At 57.4% G+C, this 15,522-nt stretch overlaps 3 protein-coding genes across 11 annotated transcripts in view; 2 read left to right on the top strand and 1 right to left on the bottom strand.

The window, feature by feature from the left end:
- Positions 1-7,357, top strand: part of DNTTIP1 (deoxynucleotidyltransferase terminal interacting protein 1) — a 127,664-nt gene extending 120,307 nt beyond the window's left edge. For 6 of the 8 annotated variants that reach the window (XM_073309781.1, XM_073309783.1, XM_073309782.1 and 3 more), the window contains 9 exons: positions 2,199-2,267; positions 2,790-2,846; positions 3,157-3,218; positions 4,430-4,475; positions 4,985-5,043; positions 5,293-5,353; positions 5,809-5,880; positions 6,428-6,483; positions 6,868-7,357. In XM_073309781.1, the coding sequence (XP_073165882.1) occupies positions 2,199-2,267; positions 2,790-2,846; positions 3,157-3,218; positions 4,430-4,475; positions 4,985-5,043; positions 5,293-5,353; positions 5,809-5,880; positions 6,428-6,483; positions 6,868-7,006 (621 nt within the window). In that variant the 3' untranslated portion in view covers positions 7,007-7,357. The remainder of the gene's footprint in view (positions 1-2,198; positions 2,268-2,789; positions 2,847-3,156; positions 3,219-4,429; positions 4,476-4,984; positions 5,044-5,292; positions 5,354-5,808; positions 5,881-6,427; positions 6,484-6,867) is intronic. The other 2 variants (XM_073309779.1, XM_073309780.1) reach the window with 2 other exon arrangements.
- Positions 7,358-8,024: 667 nt separating this feature from the next.
- On the top strand, positions 8,025-12,621 carry UBE2C (ubiquitin conjugating enzyme E2 C). Of its 2 annotated transcripts, XM_073309793.1 has the most exons (6): positions 8,029-8,246; positions 8,999-9,026; positions 9,194-9,280; positions 9,396-9,600; positions 11,967-12,026; positions 12,401-12,621. In XM_073309793.1, the coding sequence occupies exons 1-6, from the start codon at positions 8,149-8,151 to the stop codon at positions 12,457-12,459; spliced, it is 537 nt and encodes a 178-aa protein (XP_073165894.1). In that variant the 5' UTR covers positions 8,029-8,148; the 3' UTR covers positions 12,460-12,621. The 2 variants fall into 2 exon arrangements, with proteins under 2 accessions (XP_073165896.1, XP_073165894.1); XM_073309795.1 differs by lacking the exon at positions 11,967-12,026 and having other exon boundaries at positions 8,025-8,246.
- A 197-nt stretch (positions 12,622-12,818) lies between these two features.
- On the bottom strand, positions 12,819-15,234 carry LOC140897316 (regulator of G-protein signaling 9-binding protein-like). The gene is made up of 2 exons (XM_073309788.1): positions 14,648-15,234; positions 12,819-13,720 (listed from the first exon to the last, which is right to left on the bottom strand). Exons 1-2 carry the CDS (start codon positions 14,886-14,888, stop codon positions 13,206-13,208), a joined length of 756 nt encoding a protein of 251 aa, XP_073165889.1. The 5' UTR covers positions 14,889-15,234; the 3' UTR covers positions 12,819-13,205.
- Between the last annotated feature and the right edge of the window lie 288 nt (positions 15,235-15,522).

The raw sequence follows: 15,522 nt of genomic DNA, 5'->3' as shown, positions 1-15,522 counted from the left end.
GCCCTTTTCTGGGAGCACATGACCCCATGCTCCGGGTTCAGCACTGGCTGCCCATTGGTCTCTGCAGCCCTAAATAGCCTGGGACTGGCCTTACCTCAGGGATCCACACCTCTCTCCCTGGGCCAGGCCTCCACCGCCTCTGTTGGAGGGGTACTCAAATTGGATCCCTTTAATTATAGAACGGAGAGGGCGGTTGGCAGGACACTGTCTGTGAGGGCCCCCCCGGACTCTGGAACTTGCTCTCCCTGGTCTGAAACACCCAAATGTGGTGACCTTGGAGGCACTGTGCCCAGTCCTCTGTTTGGCGTGGGTTTGGAGGGGCTGAGGTTCTGCTGCTCAGAATGAGGAAGTGGCGGGGAGGAGCCCACTGTGTAGGTGGCTGACTGACTAGTTCCTATCTCTGAGATTCTAATGCTGCTAGGGTTTGTTTGTGATATTAATTATCTGTTGGGGCATCTACATTCCAGGAGAGGCGTCTCTCCGATCTTAAATTGAAGTAAATAAATTGATCTTAATTAGATTTCACAATTTTCTGCTCATTAATAGAAAGGAGCTACAACCTCCCAGTGAATGATCAGCTTTGCCTTTCCTCTGCCAGAGTTTGCACCCTGTAGAGTTGGAGAGCGCTTACTAACATGTTACATCAGAATGGGCACATTGTGCAAGGCAGCAGAAGCCACTCTCTGAACTGAAGCATATCTGAGTCTTCTGACGGGTCTGACGTGAGGGCTCGACTGATACATAGTTATTGTGCCCTCCTTGAAATCATGCCAAACAGAGTGGGCTTACGGGAAACAGATCCTGTGACACTAACTTGGTATCTTTTTGGTGAGGTTACAAGTGTGGTTGATAAAGGCAATAGTGTTGCTGTACCTTGTACACACTAGTGTGGCTGTAAAAGGCATTCGACTACGTACCGTACATTTCGATTAAGAAACTAGAATGATACAAAATTAACATGGCACACATGAAATGGATTTCAAAAGGGGTAAGTGACAGCTCTCTAATGTAAACGGGTACTCATCATCAAGCAGGTGTGCTTTGAGTGGGGTCCCGCAGGGATCAGTTCTTGACCCCACCCTGTTGAACGTTTTTATCAATGACCTGAAAGAAAACCTAAAATCATCCTTGATAAAGTTTGCAGATGACACAAAAATGCAGGGAATGGTAAATAATGAAAAGGACAGGTCACTGATAGAGCGATCTGGATCACTTGGTAAGCTGGGCGCAAGCAAACCATAGGCATGTAATGTGGCTCAGTGTAAATGTATAAATCTAGGAATACAGAATGTGGGCCATACTTACAGAGTGAGGGACTCTAGCTTGGGAAGCAGTGACTCTGAAAAAGACTTGGGGGCCATTGTGGATAATGAGCTGAACACGCGCTCCCAGTGTCATGCTGTGGCCAAGAGGATAAATGTTATCCTTGGATGTAGAAAGAGGGGGAAATCAAATAAAGCGGTTACATTAACTCTGTATTTGGCACTGGTTCAGCTGCTTCTGTGGCCAGTTCTGATGTCGACAAGTCAGGAGGGATGCTGGACAGGGGGGATCCGAGATGAACTATGGGAATTATTAAGGGATTGGAAAACCTGCCTTCAAGGAGTTCAATTTGTTTAGCTTAAAGAGAAGGTTAAGAGGTCACTTGATCCCAGTGTATAAGTACCCAACTAGGGCACAGAAGTTTGATGGGGGCTCTTCAGTCTAGCAGATGAAAGTCTAACACAGTGCAATGGCTGGAAGTTGAAGCAAGAATATTCAGACTGTAAATAGGGTGCAAATTATTAACAGCCAAGAGTAATTAACCATTGTGACAATGTACGAAGGGTCGTGGTGGATTCGCCATCACTGGACATTTTAAAATCATACTTGTATGTTTTTCTGGAAGATCTGCTCCAGTTCAAACAGAAATTAATTCAGGGAAGTTCTCTGGCCTGTGTTATTGGGGAGGGTGGGGGGGTGTCAAACTAAATGATCAGCCAGGTCCCTTCTGGCCTTTGAGACTCTGTGTTCATGTTATTCCAGTGATCTGAGCCAAATAGGCCGCGTGTAAAAGCTGTTATAGGAATCAAACCCATCTGTGAATGCCTCTCGGGGAGAGAACCTGTCCCACATCCAGCCTCCTTCCTGGCCCTCCTGGAGGCCCTAAAGTACAGCAGCTTCCTGGAGGCAGATAACCCTTCCCTCTCTCCCCACAGGCCAAGCTGCTGTTCTCTGATGGCAAGAAGGTGATACCCAGACTGACCCATGAGCAGTCAGTGCCAAAGGTAGAGCTGCTGTCGCAGAGGGCTGAACTTCAGGGACCTGGCCTGGGAGACTGGGGTTGGGCTTCTGATTGCTTTTTCTCTAGCAGTGGCTTGGCAGGAGCTAGGAGAGGCCCCTAGCAGTATTAGATTCTTACGTGCTGGTAGTGATGATCAAGAAATGGAACCAGAACAAGTAAGGGGGTGGAGCAGGGATCTCCTAGCCAGTCTGTCCTTTGTAAAGCCACCTGACTGCAGAGGAGAGCTCTGTGTAAGTGGATTTCTTGCCTTTCTGTCAGTCCTTCTGATGAGGAAATGGAATTGGGGAGAGTGAAGGCTGGGAGAGGAGGGGCCCAGGCCTGGTCTCTGCCTTGGGCAGGTAGAACCCCGTGTGCCCATCTCTAAGGATCAGGCTGGGGTGGCGCTACCTGTTCGAGTGGCACACGTTTCTGGGTGCAACGGAGAAGAGGGTAGTTGTCTGAGTGGCTAGGGTGCTTCTGTGAGAGAGAAGGGCTGTGTTCATCCCATCGCTAATTTCTTCGCCAGCGTGCCCGGCAGATGGAAGAGGAATCCAGTCGGCGAGGAAGCCCTGTTCCCAAAAAGGTAAGGCCCATGCAAGGACTCCACCCCAATACACTGCCTCATGAGGAAGCTTGGCCCTCATTTCTTGTGCAGGCCTCACTGGCTGCTCCCTCCCTATAGCTGAGAGAGGGTTAGGAAGGGGGAAGCCCCCAGGGCAGCCTGTGGCCCCGACTCTACTCAGGAATGCTGGCTCCTTTTGCCCAGTCTCAGCATTTCTTAATAGCTACTCTTAACAGGTTCCTCATGTGGTTGGGACACCCGCCTTCCCAGCAGGGAATGCACATGTGTGCTTCTCAGGTGAGTGAGCTAAAGAGGGATTTCTCTCTTGCAGAGGAAGGGGCGACCTCCAGGGCAGAGCCTGCTGAACGATCGTGGAGCCTCAGGTGTGGCCACGTAAGTGTGGAGATAAGAGGCGAGACACAAGGTTGGCTGAGGAAGGGCGTAGGGCAGCCCAGCTCTCTCTCTCCTGGTGTGTCTCATGCAAATGGATCACGCAAGTGGGCGAGATGCTTTCAGCTGAGGTTGACTCGTGCTCTCTCCGAGTCCAGACCCTACAGGGAGGCAGTTCCAAACATGAGAGCCGCAGGGCAGAAAGTTCTTGGCTATGGTGAGATTGTGCATATGGGCAAAAAGAAGGCTCAGGCGAGGGGAGTGAAGATACACGTGGTTGGCTGGAGCCTGGCCAAGCTCAAACAAGTGAATGAGGAGCCTGTAGATGGGAGCGCTATGGCCCCGCTCCCTGCCAGTGAGAAGGCAGAGGCATAGTGCCTGTGCTAGAGACAGGAGGGTGGGGACTCAGAAGCCATAGAGAAGGAAATTGCAGTAACAGAGGTGACGAAGCTCTGCCGAGAAGATGGAGACTTGCGTAGGATTTGGGCCGAGTCAGGGCAACTGCACACAGGGGCAGTGTGTCACGCAGGTGGCAATGACAGATTTGCAGCCATGGGGGATGTAGAGAGAAACTCATGGTCAAGCATGGCATTCAGGGCAGGGCCTCTGGACGGAAATGGAAGGTCTGAGTCAAGAAGGAAGAGGAGTGTCTGGAGCTCAACGTGGGGGCTCCTCCTGGCCAAGAGAAGCATTTGTGTGTGTGAGACCTGCCAGCTTTTCTTCAGCTAAATGAGCCTGGTCAGGGAGGTCATGGGGGAGGGTTACGGAAGGCCCTGAAATATGTGTGGCTGAGTATTGTCAGGGTAAGGCTCAAGGCAGGGATCAGAGGAGCCAGGGGAGATACAAGAGAGTAGAGGGCTGAGAGTCTTGTGGGACTCTGGAGAGGAGAGGGGTTGATGCGGAAGAGGAGCCAGCACCAGAGAAATGGGTGTGTGGGGGAAGAGGGATATTCAGGGGTGCTCTGTCTGTCTGGAGAGGGGGAGGGGATGTATGTCCCGATCAGGAGAGCAGAATCGTTTTAGGCTGTAGGCAGCTTGGATTAGTAAAATCTATGGCTGGCAACACACTGTGGATGACCAGCCCTCCCCACAGGATCTGCTCCTGGCAGGCCCTTTCCTAGTGCTTTTTATCCAGTGTTGATTTAAATTCTTTTGTGGCTTCTTGGCATGAGCCTTCTGGGAATTCAGGACTATTTTGTGTTCTTTCCCCTTCAGGTGGAAGCTCAAATCCTGTGAGCCAGTGCGCCGGGAGGGACCAAAGGTACAGTGTGCAGCTGGCTGTCTTTTCTCTGGGCTTGGCTCAGTAGTGCTCCATGCAGCCTCCCTTCTCCCCATTGCCTCTGGCAGTGATCGTGCTGCCACCTACAGGAACAGAGGCTGATTCTAGGTCAGGCTTTACCCAGCTCTGCCTCCTCCCTGCAATGACAAAGGGGGGAGAGCAGTGGGCTGGGTGGAGGCCCTCATCTGCTGCCTCCATATGCACAGCCTGTGAGCACTCCCCGGTGCAGCCCAGCAGCTCAGAGGAAGTAGATTCCTCCTGGCTATGGATGAACTGTCCCAGGGCAGCACGTTCTGCTGGGAAGGCCAGAGAAACTCCACTGCCTGTTAGATCAGTCAAGGTATGAGGCGTATTTTCCCCTCCATGGAGCCCACCAGAGCCAGCGGGGCCCCTGCAGGAGTTTGCTACAGAAATCTGAGGCTCAAAGAAAGGGTGTTGGATCTGGATCTATTGGGTTTCTAATTTCTGCCCCTTTCCCAATCACTCTTTAGTGGGATCCAGCCCGGCTGACTGAGTCCACAACTTTTGTGCTGGGATCTCGAGCAAACAAGTAAGGAATCGCCCTGTGGGGTGCTGGCTGTGTGCCCCAGGGTTCTGGGTAAGGGGAAGAAGGGGGCAGCAGCACTGCCTCTGGGGCTGGAGCCCATGGTGCTCCTCTCACGAGTTAAATCTCTCTGCACTCTGAAGCAGAGTGGGAAGGGCACAGGCTCTGGGGACAGAAGGAAGCCTCCATACATCACACTTCAGCTGCCCCTCTGCACAGGCCTAACCCCCTCCCCCCACCATGTTCCTGTTTCAGGGCCCTTGGAATGGGAGGAACCAGAGGGCGACTCTACATCAAACACCCCCATCTCTTTAAGGTCAGAAACCTCAGCACAATGCTTCTTTTGGGGTTTGCTCAGAAGTTGCCTGTGATGGGGGTGGGGAATGTCTACTTGTGCTTGTATGTTCTCCCCCCTCACACCCTGCTGACGTTGCTTGTTGGGCTCCCGGGGCAGGGACTCGAGTACATTGTGGACGTTACAATTTTTCAATCTATTGTGAAGTATTAAAGTGAATGTAATACACTAGACTTGCTTCCTGGTGGGTGATGAATTTGCTCGGCACAGGAGGCTTTGCTTTGAGGAGTAAGCAGGATGGGGCTGAGTCCTTATTCATAGGAAAATCTCTTACTGGGAGACATGGGGTTACCCCCTGGGTTTCCACAGAGGACTGGGCCTAGACTCTGTGTCCACACCCAGAAGTTGCCCCATGATGGTGGCTATAGATGTTGGTATGTTGATCGTGGTGTTCTCACCTTGCTGCTCTGTTGCAGTATGCGGCTGATCCTCAAGACAAGCACTGGCTGGCAGAACAGCAGCACATGAGGGCCACAGGGGGCAAGATGGTGAGTGTGGCCAGGGCTGGCTCCTGCCGCAGCCTGGGATCTTGGTGGGGACAGGGAGAGAATCGTAAAGTAGACTGGCTCAGAATTAAAGTGTGCAAATAAGCTGAACCCAGTGCAGTAAGCAGCCCGGATTCCAGGGCTCTGGGTTTTCTGATGGGCTCATCCATGCTGTAGCCCCTTCAGAGCACTGTCTGGCAGGCCACTCTCTGCTCCTCATCACTTGGGGCTGAGATTTAGCGACTGTTGCTTCAGCCGAGGAAGTCATCAGCTTTGATGCAACTGTTATGACGATGAGGGTTTGGAAGAGTGAGCAAGGTGGAACCATGAGATGCAGAAACCCACTTCCCCTGGACTCTCAGGAGCAATTCTGCTCACACCTGACCTGGTTTCTTTGAGGTATTGGGGTGTGGGTGCTATTTACAGAGCTAGCGCCACTACTTCATGCCAGCAGATCTCATTTCTGAGTAGCCAAGTGGAAAATCTTCTTAGCCTGTGTATGTTCAACCAGAATGGCTCCTAACCATCTCTTGTTTCCCAACTGCTGCAGGCCTACCTCCTCATAGAGGAGGATATTCAGGATCTGGCTGCCAGTGACGATTACAGGTGAGGCAAGGAACCAGGACTTCAGCTGTGCTGAAACCCCTGCCATCTCCCCTTTATGAAACTAGAAATGACAGGGGGAGGGGATGGGGGAGTCGTCATGTCCACAGGGAGCAAGAGAGCGAGCAAGGCAGGAAGCAGAGTGGGTCCTGCCTAGTATTATGCTCTACCAGATGACCTTGTGCTCAGCACCCACGACTGGGATGAGACTTCTCAGCACCCAGTGTGTGCCCACCATGCTGCACTCCTGAAAATCAGGCTTCTCATGGGAGCCCCCTTCTCTGGAAAATCTTACCTGAGTAGTGGGTGCTGAGCTTTCCTGAATCTGACCAGACAGTGTCTGTGTCCCTCCCACATGCTCACTCCCGTCTCCCACTTGCTCACCAGGAGCTCTCTTGATTTGAAGCTGGAGGAACTAAAACCTTTTATCCCACCTGCCTGGATGACTGAAAAGATGCAGAAATATATGGAGACACTTCGCCATGAAGGGGACCCACAGCCTCCAGAGGGAACCCATGAAACATAAGAAACCTCACCCTCCCTGCCAAGCGGCATCCAGTCACAGCCTGTCACAACATGGACTCTTGCCCGGTTTTTTTTATCTTTCCTTCCTTGGTGTTTCACTGGACATGTTGGGGCTTGTGCTTTCAGGGGCCCAGGTAGCAGAATGCTGCCCACAGGGAAAAGCAGTGCAGCAGCTGGGATTAAACCTCCTGAGAGCTGTTTGGGCCCTTCCCCCGAGTGGGTGGTGGCTGGCAGTAAGCAAAGTTACTGGCTGCTTCCTGCTTCTCCTCGGCGCTGCACTTTTCTGTGTGAACTTCCTGTTTCAGCTCCTCTCCGTGTACAAAGAGATTTGTAATAAACGCTGGTGCTGGAGCCTGCTGGAGCCTGCTGCGCCTATGCGGGGGCCGGGGCCGGGGCCGGGGCGGGGCCGGGCCGGGCCGGGCCGGGGGGGGCTGGGGCCGGGGCCGGGGGGGGCCGGGCGGATAGCTGCGTGGGAAGGAGGGAGAGGGAGCTGTTGGTTCCTTAGCCAGGGCCCGTGAGCGAAGGAGAGTTTCTCCCCCTCCTTGGGGCCAGGAGCCGGGGCCGAGGGCGGGCAAGCGGCTCCTCCTGGGGAGGGTTCTTGAGGCGCTGCCCCCGGGGCTGATCTAGGCCCAGGCTGCCCCGGTCCTCCGTGCTTGGGCCGCAGCCGGCCCGGTGGTGCGGGAGGGATCGGCCCTGCGCCGGGGGCGACACGGGTTCGGGGCCCGCGCCAGGGGCGGGAGTCGGGGCGGCCTGGCTGGGGCTGGGGCTGGGGCTGGGGCTGGGGGGGGGCGCCCCCCTCCTCTCCCGGCGCCCCGCCCCCCTCCCGGCGCCCGGCGCCCCGCCCGCCAGCCCCGGCCGGGAGGGGGGCGGTGCTGCCGCCCCGCGGGTCACTGGCCCTTTAAGGGCCCTGCCCCGCCCTTCGCGTCACGGCCAGTCCCGGGTAACTGACGCTGCCTCGGGCCAATCCTGGGGCCCATCGGGCGGGAGGCCGGTTGCCCGGCCGCCCCCGTGCCCGACGAGCCGCGATTGGCTGGATCGAAACCAAACGGGCCGCTGATTGGCGGAGGGGCCGGGGGTTCGTTTCAAACGCCGGCGCGGGAGCGAGCGGCCGCGGGAGCGCGGGCGGGGCGAAGTAGCGCCGCGATGGCCTCGCAGAACGCGGACCCCGCCGCCCGCCCCAGCGCCGCCCGCAAGGGGGCCGAGCCCGGCAGCAGCGCGGCCCGCGGCTCCGTGGGGAAGCGGTGAGCGGGGGGGCCGGTTGGGGGGCCGGTGGGGCGGGGGAGCCGGGCCTGGGCGCGGGGGGGCCGGTTGGGGGGGGGCCGCCGGGCGCGGGGGGGCCGGTTGGGCGGAGGGCGCGGGGGGGGCGGGGGAGCCGGTTGGGCGGAGGGCGCGGGGGGGGCGGTTGGGCGGAGGGCGCTGGGGGGTGGGGGAGCCGGGCCTGGGCGCGGGGGGGCCGGTTGGGCGGAGGGGGCGGGGGGGGCCGGGCCTGGGCGCGGGGGGGCCGGTTGGGCGGAGGGGGCGGGGGGGCCGGGCCTGGGCGCGGGGGGGCCGGTTGGGCGGAGGGGGCGGGGGGGCCGGGCCTGGGCGCGGGGGGGCCGGTTGGGCGGAGGGGGCGGGGGGGCCGGGCCTGGGCGCGGGGGGGCCGGTTGGGCCGGGCCTGGGCGCGGGGGGGCCGGTTGGGCGGAGGGGGCGGGGGAGCTGGGCCTGGGCGCGGGGGGGCCGGTTGGGCGGAGGGGGCGGGGGGGCCGGGCCTGGGCGCGGGGGGGCCGGTTGGGCCGGGCCTGGGCGCGGGGGGGCCGGTTGGGCGGAGGGGGCGGGGGGGCCGGGCCTGGGCGCGGGGGGGCCGGTTGGGCGGAGGGGGCGGGGGAGCCGGGCCTGGGCGCGGGGGGGCCGGTTGGGCGGAGGGGGCGGGGGAGCCGGGCCTGGGCGCGGGGGGGCTGGTTGGGGGGGCTGCGGGCCACGCCTCACCGCCCATGTCCCTCCGTCCCCGCAGGCTGCAGCAGGAGCTGATGGCGCTGATGGTGAGTAGGCGGCCCGACCGGACCCCAGGCCCGGCAGGGCTCAGCTGGGCCGGGGCTGGCCTGGGCCGGGTCCTGCGGGGCGGCCCCCGGCCTGCCGGGGGGGCTGCGGCGGGGGGGGCAGTGTCGCCGGGGCATTCGCTCCTGACCGTTGTCCCGTCTCTGCTCAGATGGCCGGCGACAAAGGGATCTCCGCCTTCCCCGAGTCGGACAATCTCTTCCGATGGATCGGGACCATCGACGGCGCCGCTGGGACGGTGAGCCTGCGGGGGCTGAGGGGGGACAAGCGAGCCCAGGGGTCTGCCTGGCCTCCCTGAGGCACGGAGGGGCCTGGGTCCGTCCTGCTAACTCTCTATTTCCTCCCTCCCCCAGGTGTACGAGGACTTGAGGTATAAGCTTTCCCTGGAGTTTCCCGATGGGTATCCCTACAATGCCCCCACTGTCAAGTTCCTCACCCCCTGCTACCACCCCAACGTGGACACGCAGGGCAACATCTGCCTGGACATCCTCAAGGACAAGTGGTCTGCGCTCTACGACGTCCGGACGATCCTGCTGTCCATTCAGAGCCTGCTGGGAGGTGAGGCTGCCTGGGGATTGCCCCATGGTGTCCTGCAGCTCTGAGTTCCTGGGCTTCCCCTTTCCCACTGCAGTCTCCTCTCACTCTCCTCACTCCCCTTGCTTGCCCAAAGCATGTTCTTGCCTCCAAGTGATTAGCCCACAGGTGGGCTGTGACTACAGCCCATCAGTATTGCTTCATCATTTCCTTGTGTCCCCGTCCGTTGTCTCATCCGATACTGGGACCATCAGCTCGGCTCGCTGGGGCAGGGACAGTGCTTTTGTTAGGTTTGTACAAGGCCGGGTGTGATTGGGGCTTTGTCCGTGGCTGGGGCTTCTAGGCGCTACCATGATACAAATAGAATGACAGCTACAGCTGACAGCAAGCAGGCTGGGGTGTGAGCTAGGGGAGGAGGGCACAGGGTGTTGAATGGAGCAGGGCATCACGGGGAGGGGGGGAGCATGTGACCAGATGCTAAACAACCAGTGGGGCCACTGGACAATCGAGGTGCTAAAGGAGCACTCAAGGATGATAAGGCCATTGTGGAGAAACTAAATGAATTCTTTGCATCAATCTTCACGGCTGAGGATGTGAGGGAGATTCCCAAACCTGAGCCGTTCTTTTTAGGTGACGGATCTGAGGAACTGTCCCAGATTTGAGGTATCATTAGTGGAGGTTTGGGAACAAATTGATAAATTAAACAGCAATAAGTCGCCAGGACCAGATGGTATTCCCCCAAGAGTTCTGAAGGAACTCAGTTCTGCAGTTTCACATTTACTAACTAGTCTGTAACCTATCATTTAAATCGGCTTCTGTACCATATGACTGGAGGATAGATAGTGTGACGACAGTTTTTAAAAAGGGCTCCAGAGGTGATCATGGCAGTTACAGGCCTGTAAACCTGAGTTCAGTACCTAGCAAACTGGTTGAAACTATAATAAAGAATAATATTGTCAGATACATTGATGAACATAATTTGTTGAGAAAGAGTCAACATGGTTTTAATAAAGGGAAATCATGCCTCACCAATCTACTAGAATTCTTTGAGGGGGTCAACAAGCATGTGGACCAAGGGGATCCAGTGCACGTAGTGTAGTTAGATTTTCAGAAAGCCTTTGACAAGGTCCCTCACCAAAGGCTCTTATGCAAAGTGAGCTGCCACAGGATAAGAGGAAAGGTGCTCTCCTGGATTGGTAACTGGTTGAAAGATAGGAAACAAAGGGTAGGTATAAATGGTCAGTTTTCAGAATGGCGAGAGGTAAATAGTGGTGTCCCCCAGGGATCTGTTCTGGGACCAGTCCTATTCAACATACTCCTAAATGATCTTGGAAAAAGGGGTAAACAGAGAGATGGCAAAATTTGCAGATAGTTAAAACCCAGGCAGACTGCGAAGAGCTACAAGAGGATCTCTCAAAACTGGGTGACTGGGCAACAAAATGGCAGGTGAACTTCAATGTTGATAAATGCAAAGTAATGCAAATTGGAAAACATCATCCCAAGTATACCTATAAAATGAAGGGGTCTAAATTAGCTGTTGACACTCAGGAAAGAGGACTTGGAGTCAGTGTGGATAGTTCTCTGAAAACATCCACTCAATGGGCAGCAGCCGTCAAAAAAAATAGATATAAGAGAAAATATCATGTTGCTGCTATATAAATAAATCCATGGGACGCCCACACCAGGAATACTGCGTGCAGACGTGGTCGCCCCGTCTCAAAAAAAAAAAAAAAAAAATATTGGAATTGGAAAAGGTCCAAAAAATGGCAACAAATTATGTGGGGTATGAAATGGCTTCTGTATGAGGAGAGATTAATAAGACTGGGACTTTTCAGCTTGGAAAAGAGACGGCTAAGGGGGGGATCTGATTGAGGTCTATAAAATCATGAGTGGTGCAGAGACAGTAGATAAGGAAGTGTTGCTACTCATAACACAAGAACTAGGGGTCACCAAATGAAATTAACAGGCAGCAGGTTTAAACACAAGGAAATATGTCTTCACACAACGCACAGTCAACCTTGCCAGTGGAACTCCTTGCCAGAGGATGTTGTGAAGGCCAAGACCATGACAGGGTTCAAAAAAGAACTAGATAAATTCAGGGAGGATAGGTCCATCAATGGCTATTAGCCAGCATGGGCAGGAATGGTGTCCCTAGCCTCTGTTTGCCAGAAGCTGGGTATGGATCACTTGATGATTCCCTGTTCTGTTCATTCCCTCTGGGGCACTTGGCATTGGCCACTATCAGCAGACAGGATACTGGGCTAGATGGACCCTTGGTCTGACCCAGTAGGGCCATTCTTAAGGAGTGGGGTGGGCGTGTTGCTGTGTAAGAAACAGGCAGCCTCCTCTGTCCTCACACTGACCTCCCAATCCCGTCTCCCAATCCTCAGAGCCGAACATTGAGAGCCCCCTGAACACACATGCGGCCGAACTCTGGAAGAACCAAGCAGGTGAGTGTCTCCTGTTGGGGTCCATTAGGCACTATGGCTCTGGGCTACTCCTGGCTGAGCTGCCTGCAGGCCCAGCACAGGGTTACAGCTGCCCTCCAGCACCTGGGCATGGAGGGGAGGACAGCTGCCTTCAGACCTTTTTGGGTAATAATCACCCTCCCCAGGGACTGTACCTGATGGGGGGCCTCGGACTTGGCCACTCGCTCAGCCTGGCTTCATTGCTGTGCTCTGGCCTAGTAGAGGAGGATGTCTTCCTTCCTAGCCTGTCACAGGGTGACCCTCTCACCAGCTGCAGGAGCTACAAAAAAGCCCAGGGTGAGCCCCTGTGGTCCCAGAGTCTGCCCCTCTCCAACAGTTCTCCCCTCCCTCCCTAGCCTTCAAGAAATACCTGCAGGAAACATACGCAAAGCAGGCGAAGAGCCAGGAGACCTGACGCTTGCCTGGGCCACAGCTGTTTGTCTGTCCGTCCCTGTCTGCTCTCTGGAACTGTCCTCTGGCTGCTCTGTACAGGACTCTGTATCATAAGCTGTTTTAAATTAATTCTGCAGGTGGAACCCACGGTTACTGTATAAATAAACTCTCGTTTTTTAACTTTGGTTTTGCACAGATCGTAGTACTTGCATTTAGCCGCATGGTGTCTTGGGTCACAGTGACCCCCTCTGGCTTGGCTGCCATGCCGCAGCAGGAACTGAGCCCAGGGCATTTTGAACCAAGAGCTCTCAGCTGCTGATCTCCCACCGCCTGGGGCCCGTCACCCCAGCAGATGGAGATTCCAAGCACAGATCTCTGTGACCTCCATCACCGCCACTGCTGTGGGGGTGGAAATGGTTCCCTAGGGGAGGGGCATTTTGCAAGCTCTACAGGAATGAACACAAGTGGGAGAACAATGGCGTTTATTAATCCCCCCCATGGTCTCCTCTGCGATGGCTCCTCTTAACCACCCGTTCCCTCGGCCTGCAGTGCTCACCCAGCTTGCCAACGCTGTCCCACGTGTTCACTGAGCTGTCTGCCCTGCTGGCAGGGGTGCCCTCAGCCAACTTGTTCCTACCCCAAGCCAGAGCCCTCTTCCTGGTTCTCCCTGTGGGGCTCTGTGTGCGCCAAGGAATTTTTCTCTCTCAGCTGCTATGGCCAAGGGTCCTTGTTCTGGGTTTTCTCCTGCCCCTTGGCATGGGTAGATGGTCATGACACTGTGCAGCAGAGTGCAGGCCAGTCCTGACACTGCCCACAGCACCCTAGGCCACCTGCCACCTCTGCAGCCTGCCTCTCGCTGCATGACCCCTCTGCCTCAAAGGCCAAGCTGCTCTCAGGCCCAGTCTCTTCTGTGGCCTCCACTGTCCAGACAGGGACATTGACTCTGGTCTCCATCTCCAGCAGCATGGCCCCCACATGCTCAATCTGCTCCTCCAGGCTGGGGGCAGCTCCCAGCTGCTCTGTGCTCCTGGTGCCCTTGCGGCTTGGCCTCCTCCAGGGCTTGTGCCCTCCATCTGTGGTCTTCCCTGTGACTCCAGTGCTCAGCAGCTGCACCCCCCACCCCTGCAGGGGGAAGAGTTGGCAGAGATGATGGGCTCTGCAGAGGTCTTGGTGGAAGAGCTCCAGAGCTGACAGGGACAGCACCCACAGCCTCTCCAGCTCCTGCCGCTCCTCTGGGCTGGCCAGCGGCTGCTGCAGCCCAGCTAGGAGCATGTTCCGCAGGCCTGCAGGGAGATGTGCATTCAGTGTTACCATCCCTGGGAGGGAAGCCAGCAGAGCAAAGCACTGGATGGGCTCGAGTGGAAGGTAATTGAACAGCTGTCCTAGCAAGGAGCCAGCTGTGATGAAATATCCTGGTGACAGAGGGCCAAACTGTGAGCACTGAGTGCGAGCTGTGTGCTTGTCCAGTGGGCTTGCCCAAGACATCTGCACGGCGTGTTCTCACCTAGGGGTGTGGTCCTATGCACATCCTTGCAGGTGTAAACTCTGCCCTCTGTTACTAGAAGGAAACCCCCAGCCACCAACTCTAATGGGGTGGGAGGAGGTTAAAGAGTAACTCTCTGAGGGGTAACAAGCAACCTCCCCATGGCTCACAGAGGGGTGAGCTCAATGCCACAGCTCAAGCCTCTACCACCTGAGCTCAGTAGGTCCGTTACATGGCAATGCTAGCTGGCTGTTACTCTCCATGGGGACAAGGCACTGGCGGGGGATGCAAGCATTAGCTCTCAGAACTGCCCATTGCTGCTGCTGTGTGGCCGGCCTGGCTCTGGGGCAGAAGATGCAGGCCGAGAGGGAGGCGGACATGGGGAGCGGGCTCCCATTTGAATGCAGAGGAAAGCAGGAGCTGGCCACAGGCAGGGTGGTCTATGCTCTTTGCTAGACCAGCCCAAGCTGTCTGAGCGCTGTAGCCCCAGGCCTGGGGAAGAGCAGGTGCCCAGCGCACAGCCCCTGTGCAGCGAGCACCCAGGGGCTGGGCTGGAGGCTGCTCTGTCTTTGTGCTGCCCTTCAGCTGGGATCTTTGGCCGTGCCTCCTGAGCTGGGCCATGGGACGGGGCAGCCACGGGCGGGGCAGCCTGGCATCTCCCCTCCTCTCTTGCCCTGCTCCGGGCAGGCAGTCCCCAGGCGATAACGGGCTGGGCTCAGTTCCTTACCCTTGCTGAGCTCGTGCGCCTCCTTGCTCCGCTCCTGCAGCTCATCCCGCAGCTGGGGCGAGTCCGCCGTGCCCCCCAGCTGCAGCGCCAGCTGGTTGTGCCACACGATGACTTTGCTCAGGGAGGTGTGGGTGGCTGCACACGCCCCCCTCAGCTCCCCCACGCTGTGGGAGTCAGGCGCGTGGGACATCTGCCAGGGCAAGGACCTTGCTGCTGGGTGGTCCCTCTCCAGCGCCCGCATGCAGCCCAGCCAGGACCGGCTCCCCCAGGGCCTCAGCTGGGCCTCGCTTGCTCCAGGGCCTGCTGGTGGGTAGGGAAGCGGCACCAGCCAGTGGGTCGGGCTGCACAGCAGGCCGGGGCCGGGGCCTCCGCGCCTGGGTGTAGCTGGTGGGCTGAGCCACAAAGGGCTCTCAGGGGCCTCGTGCAGGCTGGGGGCTGCTGTTGCCTGTGATGCAGGACCCCTCGTCGGCTCCAGCTGTTCTCCGAGAGGCAGGGACCAAGTGGGAAGGTGGCCTGTGCCGAGCTGTTCACTGTGCACTCCCTGGAGGAGCCGGACTCTCCCCCCGCCAGCAGCGCCTCCCTGCTCCAGTCCTGTCACCGCAATGCAATGCAGTTCCCTGGGGGACAGGCCTGAGCCAGCCCTGCAAACTCTGGCTGTCGGAGCCGCTGCACCCCAGCCCTTCGGCTTCCCGGTCCCGGGAGCAGCGCCCTCGCTCCCCGCTGCTGGAGTCTCCTCTGGCTGGCCAGGCTGAGCCTGAGGCAGACTGTCAGGGGCGGGCTCAGGGGTCCCAGGGGAGCTGCGGCAGGTCTAGGCAGGCGAGAGGCGCCACTGGGCATGGCGCTGCCTCGCTGTTTTCTGGGGGTGGGTTTAACCC

This window comes from Lepidochelys kempii, chromosome 13, assembly GCF_965140265.1.
Source record: "Lepidochelys kempii isolate rLepKem1 chromosome 13, rLepKem1.hap2, whole genome shotgun sequence".
Lineage (NCBI taxonomy): Eukaryota > Metazoa > Chordata > Testudines > Cheloniidae > Lepidochelys > Lepidochelys kempii.
Note: the sequence above shows the minus strand (reverse complement) of the source record. Positions and strands in the feature narration are given on the sequence as shown.

Excerpts from the sequence above, each read along its gene's own strand:
- LOC140897316 (XM_073309788.1), bottom strand. The coding sequence starts at position 14,888 with ATGCGGGCGCTGGAGAGGGACCACCCAGCAGCAAGGTCCTTGCCCTGG. Across the intron at positions 13,721-14,647 it reads GGCGCACGAGCTCAGCAAGG|GCCTGCGGAACATGCTCCTA; the intron begins GTAAGGAACTGA and ends ATCTCCCTGCAG.
- UBE2C (XM_073309793.1), top strand. The coding sequence starts at position 8,149 with ATGGCCTCGCAGAACGCGGACCCCGCCGCCCGCCCCAGCGCCGCCCGC. Across the intron at positions 9,027-9,193 it reads AGGAGCTGATGGCGCTGATG|ATGGCCGGCGACAAAGGGAT; the intron begins GTGAGTAGGCGG and ends GTCTCTGCTCAG. Across the intron at positions 9,281-9,395 it reads TCGACGGCGCCGCTGGGACG|GTGTACGAGGACTTGAGGTA; the intron begins GTGAGCCTGCGG and ends TCCCTCCCCCAG.